Below are 14,728 nucleotides of genomic sequence, written 5' to 3'. Positions count from 1 at the left end.
GCATATATCCATGAATATGGATAAGAATACCTGAGAAGGAACAGTGAGAAGAAAATCTAGGAGAGAGAACTTTATGAATTTAATCATTTCAAGTTAGATGTCACAGAATTTGGCAAAAAAAAAAAAAACAGAAGTAAGAAAAAAATCAGATAAGATCTAGCTGTCATGGAAGACAAGGGAAATAATAATTTAGTAACTAGTAAGTAGTCAGCTATGCAGAATATTACCAAGACATTATAGAAGATGAGGATATAAATAATGCAAAAAAGAAGCCACAGTCAGGATTATTCTTATCATTGTCCATAGCTGCCCACAAGATCTTCAGGAAAGATAAAGTCAAAACTTATTTCAGAACTCTACTGTATAACTATTATATATATATATATATATATATATATATATAATATGTATATAATATACATGTATCTCCAATAAGGGAAAAGATTAACAAATTGGATACATTCGTTTTGGGAAATTCTGTTCATTGAGACATCATTAAAGAAATGTCAATGCAAACTATAGGATGTGAAATGATATTTACAATCCATATGACTGACAGAAGGCTCAAATACAAAGTATGTAAAGACCACTTAAAAATTAACAAGCAAAGGAAAATCAAATAAAAACAACAACAACAACAAAAACCTGGCAATCACCTGCACAACCTCACAAAACAGATATCCAGACGTCCAGTAAACATATGAAAAAGTTGTCAACCCCCATTATAAATCAGAAAAATACACATTAATACCATAATGTGGTATCTCTATGAACCCACCAGAATGGCTAAAAAAGAGATCAACAATTGCAAGTTTTGGTGAGGTTACAAAGCAACTAGAAGTCTCACACACTTCCAGTGGGCATATAAAACATTAAAAACACTATGGAGAACTGTTAATATTTTCTACTGAATGTGAAACTAGCATGGCCCATGGCCCAGCAATTCTACTGCTGGTTATATTTCCTATAGTAATGTAAGCACAAGTCCACCATAAAAGAGTGTTCATAGCAGCATTATTCATAATGGCCCAAACTGGTAACAACTCAAATGCCTGGTGTTTCTCCAGCTCTTCCTAATCCTAATATTTCTCTTTGTTTTCTCCCCGTTTTCTCCCAGTTTTCAATCATGTTTCAAAAGAATGATGTCATCTCTCATATACATCACATCAAATCACTGATATTAAGGGATCCATCCCCTCCTATCCAAATCAGAAATAACTTTAAGTAGGTAAAATATGTGTCAGAGTAGAACAGGCATGTGTTAAGCAACACACACATAGAAACAAAATCATCACTGCTTGGTCCGTAACTTGCTCTTTGCTATCCCAAGACAAGCTACAGGGCTGACACCTGTGGAAATCTGGGAAGTGTTATAAGAATGAATTAAGGAGATGTAGAAGAAGGAAAAAGAGAAAGAAGATGATAGACATCAATCTTTGCTTGGAATTTTTATTTTTTAGGGGATCCATATGCGTGCCACTTATATGCCAGCAGCTTTATTCCGTGTGATATGTTCTTATTATTCTGTACCTGGGATAAATGTGTATGTTCTAGCCGCTGGGTACTAACAGACAGTGCCCTTAAACCACTGATAATCCCAACAGGCAGATTCGAGAGCCTTCAGCTAACAACTGCATAGCAATAAAGGCATACCACTGTGTGACTGAGTGCCAACAATTTGCATTCTTCTTTTTTCTTTTCTTCCTCCTCCCCTTTTTTTTAAGTGACTGTTCCTTGTCAAAGTAATTTGATTAGTAGTAAAATCATAGACTCTCCATTGCCTTGGCAATGTATGTATGAAGGCTGCTCTAGGGAAACAAAGCTGGATGCTTGGGATACTGTCCATAGATATGTTGATGTCATGGCATCTGGAGTGGAAACCGAAAATGGACTCTGTAAACCAGTAGGGCTCTAAAAATAAGGCTGCAGTTTGGTTGTTCGTTGATTAATTTCACTGAGGCTTTCTAGTTTCACTATGCCTCTCCTAAAAAAAATAAAATAAAATAAAGGAGGCTTAGATCAAAGGATAATTGTCTTTTTTTGTGCATGTAGCCATTCTGTCCTTTTTCCTCCCACCTTTTCAAAATGTGTTTAGGAATACTGGCTATATTGAGAGCCTCAAAGTTTATTAACTTTGATGCTGTTTTGTTCTTATGAAGCAGTAAACAATGAGAACACCAAATGAGTCTATAGTTCCTATGATTATAATTACAATTACTATCTAGAAATATGTTCAAGTTTAAGGCTCAGTTGAAATTTGCTAACTTGGGAAGAGCACATTCCTTTAACATCAAGGATACTTGCTTTTTGTGCCAATTTACAACTTTTTAAGTATTTTCATTTGGAGCTTATACTAGATTCATTTAATCTACACAACAATATTGCTTATAGGTGAAACAGTTCCAGCTTATAGATGGTCCCAACGTGAAAACGTTTGTTCAAAATAATACAGATTTTAAGCAGTGAACCTAGCTAGACCTCAGGATTCTGGTCAAAATAACTTTTTTTCAATTTCTAATTTTTATTTTATATGAGTAGTAGTATTTTTAATGTGCCAAACTGAATTCTTTAGACCTTAATTATATAAGGATATAATAGGATATATCATTAGGATATAATACCACCTTTGTATCACTTGATTATTTAGTTCATTAATTGCATATCTTGTTATTTTTGGTTTCTCTTATTCTATTTGTGGGATCTCTTCTACTAAAAACTGGCAACTTAAACCCCTAGAGTTGAAAAAGAATTATTATGTGCATTATATAATTTCATTAATTATTGATTTCTGCCAAGTGTTTTAATCAATTTACTTCTGAGTCCATCTTAGGCATTGGGGTCTACAACTGATGTGATCATTGTTATGCCCTTACACTTAAAATTTGAGTAAGTTTAGTAAAAATAAAATCACTATCAAACAAGTGTTACATTTATTGAAAATTAAAGAGATGGGGCATTCATTTGTAAATTTCTTAGTTATACACTCTGTGTATATTAAATTTTAACATTCTTTCCATGCCTGGTATCTTCTGGAACACTACTTAATAAAATCTTAAAGAACATTTGGCCATAATATAACTTCCATATATTGTTTCTATTTTAGTAAATAAGTAAATAAAAATAGTAATAGTAAATAAAAATATTTACTTATTGGATGTGCTAGTTATCTCTTTTCCTCTTTTTCTCCCACAATAAATATTTATCCCCATTTGAATCTGCAGATCACTACCCATTTTCTTCATATTCACAACCTTAGAAAACAAGGTTGAGCTTAAAGCAAAATGAAGTAAGTCCTCTTGATATTTAAATATACTTTATGAGTACATGGAAACTGCTTCAGTGGAAATATCTAGTAAATAAAACTAATCCAGTTCTTTTTTGAGATTATTATGATTTTATTACAATCATGGAGAACAGGTTAGCCAAACTATGAGACACAGACAATTGAATATTTAGGTCACCCAGGCAAAAGCTATAAATCCTCTTTATGTTACAGGAGGATCGAATTCTGCCTGCAAAGACTTCCACAGTCTCTCTGACATGTGTCAGTGGTGTCCTCTCCTTTTTTCCTGTATCTTTCTTTGCATGTCCATCTCAGTAGACTTAAACCATCCACCTGCTTCAGATAAACTTAAAATTGTCTTATAAATAGAGATTTCTTCCAAAGCCAAATTAAATAGAAAACAGAAAGAAGAAGCAGAGAACATTAAATTTCCTTTAGGCTCCCTGCCTAATTCTTCTTGGGCTCAGAGCCCAATTTCCATTGAGCCCATTCTGGTTTCTTTAAAGCCTCAGACACAAAGGCCAGCCCTTATTATAATGATCACTCAATCTTATCTAGCTTGTCATATTCCAAAGACCATTTCTTAGTTTCTAGTTTGTTTTTTCTAATGGCCTTATTTGTGCACACAGGCTTTGAATGGGCTTGATTAGGTTACTTTTCACAGGCTAACTGAAAAATGCATTACAAATAAGACTACATATTATCCCTTGCTATTTTCACTATCCACTTGAATAGAAGTCTGTACAAACAGCTGTCTGTTCCAATACTAGATTATTTTCACTATAGAATTAACTATTGTTTGACTATGAATGTAATTTTAATCATTAGTTACTCAAGGGTGATCAGCTGATCCATCTCTGCTCCTGAAGGAAGTCATGTCAACCTGATTAATATCAACCTCTGAATTTGATGAACAACAAAACTTTAGCACTCAAAACTGAATAGATTTTTTTTTTTTTTTTTTTTACCCAGAGAAAGAGCTATGGTGTCATTCTAGTGAAACCATATGCAAAAATGTTACTTCCCTTAGGATAATAGATACTTTCAAATTAAATATTTTCACAAATTAAGTAGGCTTATTTCTCAAATCATTCATTTTAAGTAGATTTTTATAAAAGCCTATTCTGTGCTCAGCTCTTTATATGGAGTACCGATAATATTTTTAAAGCTACTACTTATTAATAGCTTACTATGTCAAGAAACTACTATATCAGAAACTAAGCATGCTTCATTCTTTCAATTCTTACAACAGCCTCTAAAGTGGAAGGTGGCCCTTACCTATGAGTAAAGAGTAAACTGGCTCTAGGAGATGAATTTATTTTGTACATGGCCCATATACAAAAATCTAACAAATGACTCAACCAGACTCAAGTACAGGTTCTTTTTACCTTCATTAAGATTCCCAATTCTTTACTTGCAGAAAAGCTCAGGTCCTAAATTGTACCTCAGTGTGTTTACCTCATGACTACCTGAGCACACACAGAATTGATAGCCAGAAGACTGTAGAAAATTGGAGTAGAATTTGAATTCCTTAGGAGAGTTCTTAGTTTAAGATACATATATCAGACAAATCTTTACTGAGGGATGTTCTGACCAGTACTCCTCAAAATTGTCAAGCCTTCAAAAGCAGGGAAGCCAAGAGGAGCCTAAGGAAACATGATGACTACTAGTAATGTAGTACCCTGGGTGGGATCCTGGAAGAGAAAAAGGACCTCTGGTAATACCTAAGAACATTTGAATAAAGTAGGGACTTTAGTTAATAACAATGAATCAATATTGATTCATTAATTCTGATAAATGTATCACATTAATGTAAGACACTAATGATAGTGTAAACTGGGTGTGTGATATATGGGAACCCTCTCTCTGCGCTATCTTCAAAATTTTCTGTAAATCTAAATCTACTCTAAAATAAAAAGTCTATTAAATAACTAAAACCAATGCTATTCTGTAACTCGTTTTTACTAAATGAGACCTATAAACACAATTCTCAAATGGAATGCAATATTTTGGTGAAAACTTACCAGAAACATGTAAGGGCAATTTTATTTGATGCATCATATCCATGTGCAATACCCCAACCTGAAACTTAAATTAAGATTTGGTTCATATTTTTGGGGGTCTGGTGGTCATTTTAGTAATATTACTTTTATACAACCTACGCCATTAGTTTTATATTTATCAACAACATATGACCTTTCACCAACTCCCTAACTAGTCTCAGTCTGTTTCTTTATGTGTAAAGTTGGAATAATAATAGATAACTCACAAGATTGAGGTTAGGATGAAATGAGATAATGATATCAAGTCTAGTGGAAGATCTTCATATATGTAAGCTCTTAAAAATATATTGCTATCCTATTCAAACATCATTTTTGAGTAGAGAACATCGACTTCTGCTTCCCTGACTATAACCATATGAAAACTTCCAGAGGGAATGAAGAACAAATTAAGAAATATCTCTTGAATATTTCTCTGTGAGATGGGCTGAGGCTCATCTAGATGGATCGCAAACATCAGTACTGAGGTGTTACAACAGGGATATGTGCAGCCACAATTTCTGAAGATTTGTGGTCTCACTGCTTCAAGGTCATGTTTTTCCCTGGGACTTAATGCCTGCCTATACCATGGAGTCGGTTTCGACACTTAGTATTTTTATGATCTCTGTTTTATTTTATTTTTAAAGATCTATTTATTTACTTGAGGTGGGGCAGGGCGGAGGGAGAGAGAGTCCTAAGCGGACTCCATGCTGAGCGTGGAGCCCAACGCAGGGCTTGACCTCACAATCCTGAGATCATGACCTGAGCTGAAACCAAGAGTGGGGTGCTTAACTGACTGCACCACCCAGGTGTCCCTATGACCTTTATTTTAAAGTCAGTTTTTATCTGTATTTTTCAATTTTTTTAGCCAGTTGAGCTATTTGGTTTTGTCTTGGTTGAAACAAACAATGCACTGGAGACTCCTCTTTCATGGTGTGAGCCTTAGGTTCAGACTGCTTTTATTCATATATCACAAATGTTTTGTTATCCCTCAGGAATATACACTGCCACATATGAGGTGATCAACCCAACTCCCCAACCAGTGGAGTAGCATTTTACATATTTTTTTTTTAAAAAATGATCTGCATCTGAGATGGTTTGGGTTCTTGTCAATCAGGAAACTCACTTTCACAAGATGGGGAGAAATTTGTGGCTTATCATTTAAAAAGGTGGTCAAATTCTTTTAACAAACCAATGTACTTCTGTCAACTATATAAATGACTCCTAAGGAATAATTTATATGCAAGGTAGATCTTGTGTATTAGTAAAAATTAACAAAATGAACAGCCGTTAGAAAGAAAAAACAAGAATACCATAAAAGGTAAGGGAGCGGAGGTGTTTGTATATAGGAAAAGCAGGTCTATTTGCCAAAAACAGTGCCCTGACATGCAAAATGTTAGGGCTGACCTGCATTAGTAAAGTATGTACATCAGGTTTTTCAAAAAATGGAGATGAATGTCTATCCATCTATTGTTGACTATTTTTTTGCCCAGTTCTTGTGAACCACAGTAAATACCTCTGAGCTGGGCCATAAACTGAGACAGAGAATAATAGCAGGGATTCCAACCAGGACCCAAAGAAAGTACACTGTCCTTGGATTCTTCCTAGGATAGCAAGACAATGGAAAGATAGCAAGAGTACTTCTGTTAAGGTCATTGTATTGCTGTCTTTAAAATGAGATGTCTCTACTACGAAGAAACTGACACCTTATTTTCCTACCCCTTTCTCCTATTATCTTCTTTTACAGAAAATCATGAATATTACTAACATGAATTATATAAGTAATGTCATATATATCTTGGAGAGATAAATTAAATAATCTAATCTACATTTTGTAGCAAAGTACAAAGATATTTATCTTTATGGAAAACTCACATCTGTAAAGAGTTGCAAACAGATTGAACTAAATTTCCCAAGGAACAGCCTGGGTCCATATTTACAATCTGGCAATAATCATATTTATTGTAAATGATGAAAAAGACCATTTGTGTTGTACATGTAGGCATGAAAGACCTTTAGATTATACTTGCTTTTATGGCTTCTGACATGTGGCAAATGAAGTCATATTTTATAGATTTCAATTCTACTCATTCTCAAATACCACTGAACAGCTGAATAGTCTCTTTTTAAGATCCCTACTAGTTTGTGAAAACCAAGTCATTATATATTGTGGACTCAAAATTCAATTTAACATTATTTTGCATTTAAAATTATTTATCCACATGTGTTAATGGCCATCATCAAATGCTATTCCTATTTTATCAGAGGCCAAAAACTAATCACAGGATCAGATAAACCTCTGTGTGTGTGTGTGTGTGTGTGTGTGTGTGTGTGTGTGTATGGGAAACAGTATATATAAACATGAATTTATCTAAAAAATTAAGTTGGGTTATGATGTTTAAAATTTTCCTTCCTCTTATTTTTTTGTCATTTTGTTATTTCAATAATTCATCAGTTGCGTATAACGTCCAGTGCTCATCACATCATGTGCCCTCCTTAGTGCCCATCACCCAGTTACCCTACCTTCCCACCCACCTCCCCTCCAGCAACCCTCAGTTTGTTTCCTAGAGGTTTTTTTTTTGGTCATTTCTAACAAGGTATAGGTCTATGAAGTAAGAGGTCTACACATATTTTTTGCTGAATTTTTTCATGCTGGCTTGAGATTGCTTCTTTAGCATCTACATGCCACGTTACAGGATTAGTGGAGGATATTCAAAGAATAATGTACCAAAAGTGAGCATTACTAGTGTGGAGTGAAGCCCAGTTTATGACCACATATGACAATATATTAATTAACTCTTTAAAGTCAAGTGTATTGATGAATTTACATGCATATTTAATAGTTATTTTTATGAGATTTGGGGCAAGGATTTAGATCTCCTCTACAAGGAAGAAATGAAATTGCTTTATCTATCTAGATATATGCTTTCAAAAACTAACACTTATTATTTCCTTGGGTTTTTAAAATCAAAACTCACTAAATGGAAATGAAACAGTTTGATTTAGTATTATGGGCAACATATCCTCTCAAATCCAACTCTTACCTGCTGGTGCATAGAACAAAATTCTATCTCATCTGAAAACATTACCAGCCACCTGAACTTGAAAAAGAAACCCAATGACTTAAAACCAACTTCTTCCTAGAAATAAAAAAAATAATACAGTATTGTTTGCTGTTAACTGATTACTTACAAATCTACTCCAAAGAAACACAAATACTTTAATGATCATTAACAAAAGAATGTTTGAAAATTGGCCTGAACCTTTCTATAAATGACACAATTATATAACTTAAATGCATTGTGTGTGTAAATGTACACATATATACTTATATAACTCCAATGACATAAAATAAATATTTAAATTTCACGAACTATATAAGCAGGTTGAGTCAATCATAAAATTAGTTAGATAAGGCTGTACATGTCAAATTAAATTAAAACAAATATTTTTTGGCTTCTTGGGCGTCCACAGCTGGTCTCCTATATCTCACTCTTATCTAAAGCATTATCATCTTTAAAATTATCTCACTTTTAAAATTATCTCCTTAGAAAACATGTTCAGATCTTGATTCATCATTCTGACAGATTTCTCCCCTTACCAACTACTAAAATAGCCTAGTCTCTGATCCCTCAGTATTCTTTATAACACTTATCAAACATTGATATTATTTTTTCTTTTTTTTTTTTTACCCTTATCACATGCATGTTGACTTCTTAGGAACTAAATTAAGTTCCATTACAGAAAATTGTGGAATTTTTGACTCTTATTATATCTTGATAGTCAAATAAGAAAAAATTAAGAAATACAAATTCATCTAGTTACATATGTTTATAACTTATATAATTTGTAATCTGCTTTTCTGTTTTTTCATTTTTTTTTACTGTTGCTCAAGGTTTTAACATAAACTTTACAATAACCATTTTAGTGGTGCATATTATAGGTAAGTTCTAAATTTACTTAGCAATCCACTAACACTGGTTGAATCATTTCCAATTTTCCACAAATGTAAATAATGCTAAAATAAACATTTCCTGATGATACATGTCCCCATATTTTTATATTTATTCCTCAACATGGACATTCATAGAGGACTAACGGATAAAGTGTCTGCATGTTTTTATTCTTCTTATTATTGAAATATAATTGATGCACAGTTACATTAGTTTCAGTGTACAACATAGTGACTTGACAACTCCGTATGTTGTGCTACGCTCGTTAGCTATGACATTATTCTATCTACCTGTTTATGTGTATGTGTGTCTGTTTATCATCAGGCTATGACAGATTTTTGTTTTTAAATAGGCTCCATGCCCAGCCTGGAGCCCATCGTGGGGCTTGAACTCATGACCCTGAGATCAAGACCTGAGCTGAGAACAAGAGTCGGGGGGTTAACTCACCAAGCCGCCCAGACACCCCTGTGACAGATTTTTTTTATGGTCTATCTCCACAAATAGAATTTTACCTCCTTACAGTACCTCATTAGTTTTTGATGTAGTGTTCCATGATTCATTAGTTGTGTAGTGTATGGTGACGAACAAAACATTAAAAAAAGAGAGCGAGCGAGCTATCCTGTAGCAGTAGCCAAGGAAAGATTATGTCTCCAAAACATCCCCCATCACATAGTGAATGTGTGGAGGGATTACTGAACTAATAATATAAGAACTGAGATTAGTGACCTGGTTATGAGCTGAGCCCAACTTATTAGTATTTAATTGATGGCTCTGTTGTTGAGGGTTCCAACCTATAATCACTTTCGCAATTGTCATAATTTTTGGAAGGGCATGGGGATTGGAAGATGCTCAAGGTTTCTCTCAGTGCAATATACATGGCCATTTGCCATAGGGAAGTAATGGCGTCAATCATGGAATAAACACACAAAAAAAAAAAAAAAAAAAGAATTTCACCTCCCTGAGGGCAGGGAATTTGTTTTATCTCTTGCTACAACCTTTAGAAACTCAATAACTATTTCTTGAATGAATAAATAAATGTAATGCTCTTCATTAGAAAATACTTTTTCATAAAAACTCTATATACTTATTTTATTTCATGTTTAATGCTCTATGTTAAGCTGTGAGAATATTAGTTGCTCATTAAAATTGGTGGGCGCTTGGGCAGCTCGGTTGGGTGTCTAACTCTTGATTTTGCCTCAGATCATGATCTCAGAGTCGTAGGATTGAGCCCAGCTTTGGGCTCCATGTTCAGCGGGGAGTTAGTTTAGGACTCTCTCTTCCGCTCCCTCTGCCCCTCCCCCTCCCCAAGTTCTCATTCTCTCTCTCAAATAAATAAATAAATCTTAAAAAAATTGATATAACTTCAAAGAGTAACTTAGTAGTTCATTAAAAGTTTATCTGCATGCCTTTCAAGTTTTAATTACATCCAGTACCCATTTGTAAATTTCCAGTTATAGCTCAGGCTGGTAGATTTTATATAGACTTCAAAATTATTATATGCAGAACTTATTATTGTCTCAAAATTATAGTCACATAAAGATGATAAGCAACTATAGTCACAATACTGATGTGGGCCCAATTAATACTGATTTAGTATTCTTAGGAGATTTGAAGGTAACCCATACCAAACACTTTAATAAGGCTTATTATTTATCAAGAGTTAGAAAACAATGCTAAAATTATTGTCATGGCCCTTGGCATATGATGATAAATTTATACTGAAGCTCTTCCTTTTTGCTTCCTTTCCTCAAAACATTTACTGAAAGCCTATCGCATAACAGACTTTTTTCTAACAAAGGAATATGGAGGGGAATGAATTCAAAGTCTAGAGGAGTACAGAAAAGTAAACAGAAAATCAGAATGCAATGTGATAACCGCTCAGTGTGGAGACTCTGAAAAGGGTGTCAAAGAAGACTTTTCTCAAGGAGCTGGAGTCGTCCCAAGGCTTGACCGGGTCTGAAAGATCTACTTTGAAGCTCCCTCAAGGGGACCTCTCTGCAGGTTACTCGCTTGTCAGCTTGTTTATCTTGAAGGTAGAAGAGGAATTCATCAGAAAGAAGGAGAATGGCCATTAGGAACAATTACAGCTCTGCTTCTAAAAGCTGAACTGAAAGTAGGAATTAAAGACTATATAATGTTTTAAAAGAATTTCTGCCCAGTTACTGTTTCTTTCCTTTATTGGCTAAGTAGAAGAAAACTCAGATGCATTTTCTAGCTCTCATGTATGATCTCACTGTCTTCTGTATTTCCAGTCAATAACGACTTTCTTTTTTTTTTAAAGATTTTTTTAATTTATTTATTCATGAGAGACAGAGACAGAGAGAGAGAGAGAGAGAGAGAGAGAGAGAGAGAGGCAGAGGGAGAAGCAGGCTTCCCGCTGAGCAGGGAGCCCGATGCGGGACTCGATCCCAGGACCCCGGGATCATGACCTGAGCCGAAGGCAGACGCTTAACCATCTGAGCCACCCAGGTGCCCAATAACGACTTTCTTGATTATTAATAAGCTGAGGAATCAAGGTTAACTTGCAATAGAGGAATAGGCAGCAGGTCATTCTATGCATCTGGAAACAGTGAGCAGAACTCAGAGTTCAAGGTGTGTGATTCTTAAAGCAAACTTCCAGAGTACTTCTGGCTGTTATCCAAGTAAACAGCAAGATTTATGAAGGAAAATCATGAAACTGAATAATTTATTTCAAATATTCCACCCTTTGTGGCACATTTCCAACTGGATTGGTCCTTTTCCTGCTTAGAGTGTCTATACTCAAAACACACAATACTGGGGTTTTTTTTAATTTTTTTTTTTTAATCCAGGGAAATCTTTGCACAGCATTTTTAAAGAGAAATCCCCTACAGTAAAGAGAGAAGTTTATGGAAGCTTTTAGTAATGAGGCAGTTAGGATAGCAAACACATGACAAGTTGATAAATCAAAAATTGTAAATTATAAAAATAAATCAGCAAAGGGCTGCATTGAGGGTTGATAGAAATTAAAAAAAAAAGTCAGGGATTTTTTTTTTTTTTTTTGAATTCTAGACCTAGGAAACAAACAGGCAATAATCGTGTCTAGACCTAGGAAACAAACAGGCAATAATCGTGACATCATGAGAAAAGGATGAGTAGCTGATGAAAATAAACCTGGCCAAAGGCTTCCAGTTTTAGGCCAATGAACTTAAGAATACAAGATCCCTCACTATTTGATCTTGGTGAAATCAAGGAATTATTTTTTCTTTCCATGGGCAAATTGAGCTTGCCATGGTTGAGTGAGACAATGAGGGCAAACAGGGCAGACACTGGGGGAACCAGCCAGTGATAACGGGATTAAGTGAAAACAAAAACAGGTTAAGAAACAACCACACCTGCACCCATTAAAGGTTGATAATGGCCACTGGGCCCTGAGAGAAACCAGAAGGCACGACTCCTTGTAATTTGAAAGTGATTTTACAAGCCATTATTGTGCATTTCTTCATGCGTGCCTTCCTTTTTATTGTCAGTGGAAGTTTCGAGGAAAATTGCCACAAGGCATTTTCAAAACGCAAAAGATCTGGAGACTTTACTGTCCCTTTTTGTTTACCCACATATTCTAAGTTAACATGTATTTTAACAACGTGGAACCACCTTGTACCTATATGGGATTTGAATGGCATTATAAAGCTTTCAGAAGTTAAAAATAAATAAACCAGATACCTACTACTCTCACAAAGATCTTCCTTTATATTTTTTAAGAGGGAAAGGAGGTGTCATCTTTAAACACGTACACACAGAGAAAAGAGGCACATAGGATTAGGTTATATACTTGGGAGTCAACATCTCTCTCAGATCATGACAACAGAATGTGAGTGGTAGGTACAAAGCATAGAAGTAATGCAGAGGAAGTGTTAGCACCTTCGGAAATCTCAGAGGGAAACTAGAAAACAAGTGGACATGAAGGGTAGGCTAGGAAGAAGAAAGGCAGGTGCGAAGCCTGGAAGGGAGGAAACAACATGGTGCGTATGGGAATTTCAAAGTAGTTCAGTATTTTAGTTGCTGCAATTAAACTAATGGTAGCCAATGAATTGCATGAAGGTGTGTGAAGAACAATGTATTTCTTATTGACTGCCCAAATTACCCCTAAAATCTAGCAGTTTAAAACGACAAACATTTATTATTTCATAGTTCCTGTGAATCAAGACTCTGGATCCAGCTTAGCTGGGTGCCTCTGACTCAGGGTCTCTTATGAGGTTATAGTCAAGCTGTTGCCTGGCGGTGCAGTTATCTCAAGGCCTGACAGGGTCTAAAGGATCTACTTCGAGAAGCTCACTCAAGGGACCTCTCTGCAGGTTGCTCGCTTGTCAGCTTGTTACCTCCCACCCCGCCCCCACCATGAGTGGTCTAAGAGAGAATCCCCAAGAAGGAAGCCACAGGCTTTTTATAACCTGATCTCAAGACTGGCATACCATTATGTCTGCTGTATTCTACCTATGAAAAGTGAGCCACAAAGCCCAGCTCACTCAAGGGGAGAAGATTGCCTATGCGCATGAATATGAAGAGGTGGGAGGAATCACTGGGAGCCATCTAAGAGGCTACCTACCACAAACACAGGTGAATTTAATTCCAGACATGGCTTAAGGTAGCACTGCTGAGGTTGAGGAGTTAGCAACCAGAAGAGCGTTGAACTGGCATTGGCGTAAGCCGAAGCCTTCACAGAGAACCTCTTCTATTGTTCTAAGACACCAACCTGGTGGCCTCAATTCTGCATATGGCTAGGAAATCTCTGAAAGATCTGTGGCAGTAACCAGAGCCACAGACATTTACTTAGGGTAAAGATGCACCTAGCTTCTATTTTTTATAATCTCAACCTCATCACTGAAGGGTGACAAGTCAACAGTATCGACCAGCAATCTTTTTTATCTAAGAAACTCTGTCTTGGTTAATCAAACTCACTTTTCCTGATTACAGGAAAAAGGAATTGATCTTGTCTGCTTGTATGTGGGTTGGGGGCAGTTTTTAGGTATTGCATCGGTGCAAAAGGCAAATCAAGACGTTGGACAGATAGACAGAAACCAGGAAAGATAGGCTTTGTCTCCGACACTAAGGAGCTTTATCTCACACTAAGGAGATTTATGCTTGGGCAACGTTTGACTCTGAAGAGGATTGAATTTTATAGAGAGCACGCTGATAGGTATGTGGAACAAGAGTGGGTTTAAGAGGCTTGTGACAAGGATGATCATTTCTTCAAAAGTCTTCATATTTGGGACTAGCACAGGAACTAAGATAGGAGCAGAAAAGTCAAAAAGAATGGAATTGAGAGATTTTTAAAAAGCAAAATGCATGGTACTTGGCAATTGACTGAATGTAGAGCCTATGAAAGAAGAAAGGGTTTAGGTTAGTTCCCAGTCTCCTACTTCTGTTGAAGAGATCAACTGTGAACACGGAAAGAAACAGAAATTTGAAAGAAATGATAATACGAAAGGATAAAT

At 35.5% G+C, this 14,728-nt stretch overlaps 1 protein-coding gene across 4 annotated transcripts in view; it reads right to left on the bottom strand.

Annotated features, from left to right (window-relative positions):
- Window positions 1-14,728, bottom strand: part of CFAP299 (cilia and flagella associated protein 299) — a 573,208-nt gene that overhangs the window by 201,640 nt on the left and 356,840 nt on the right. The window contains exons 4-6 of one of the 4 annotated variants that reach the window (XM_073891830.1): window positions 8,367-8,462; window positions 5,308-5,371; window positions 4,841-4,977 (exon numbers count right to left, since the gene is read on the bottom strand). The exons of 2 other annotated variants lie outside the window; for them this stretch is intronic. In XM_073891830.1, coding sequence (XP_073747931.1) covers window positions 4,904-4,977; window positions 5,308-5,371; window positions 8,367-8,462 — 234 coding nt within the window. In that variant the 3' untranslated portion in view covers window positions 4,841-4,903. Of the gene's footprint in view, window positions 1-4,840; window positions 4,978-5,307; window positions 5,372-8,366; window positions 8,463-14,728 lie in introns of those variants that run through there. One more of the 4 variants, XM_073891828.1, reaches the window with a different exon arrangement.

Source organism: Callorhinus ursinus, unplaced genomic scaffold, assembly GCF_003265705.2.
Source record: "Callorhinus ursinus isolate GAN/ISIS: 27379988/994484 unplaced genomic scaffold, GSC_fseal_2.0 scaffold4, whole genome shotgun sequence".
Taxonomy (NCBI): Eukaryota; Metazoa; Chordata; class Mammalia; order Carnivora; family Otariidae; genus Callorhinus; species Callorhinus ursinus.
This window is presented reverse-complemented; position numbering and strand designations above follow the sequence as displayed.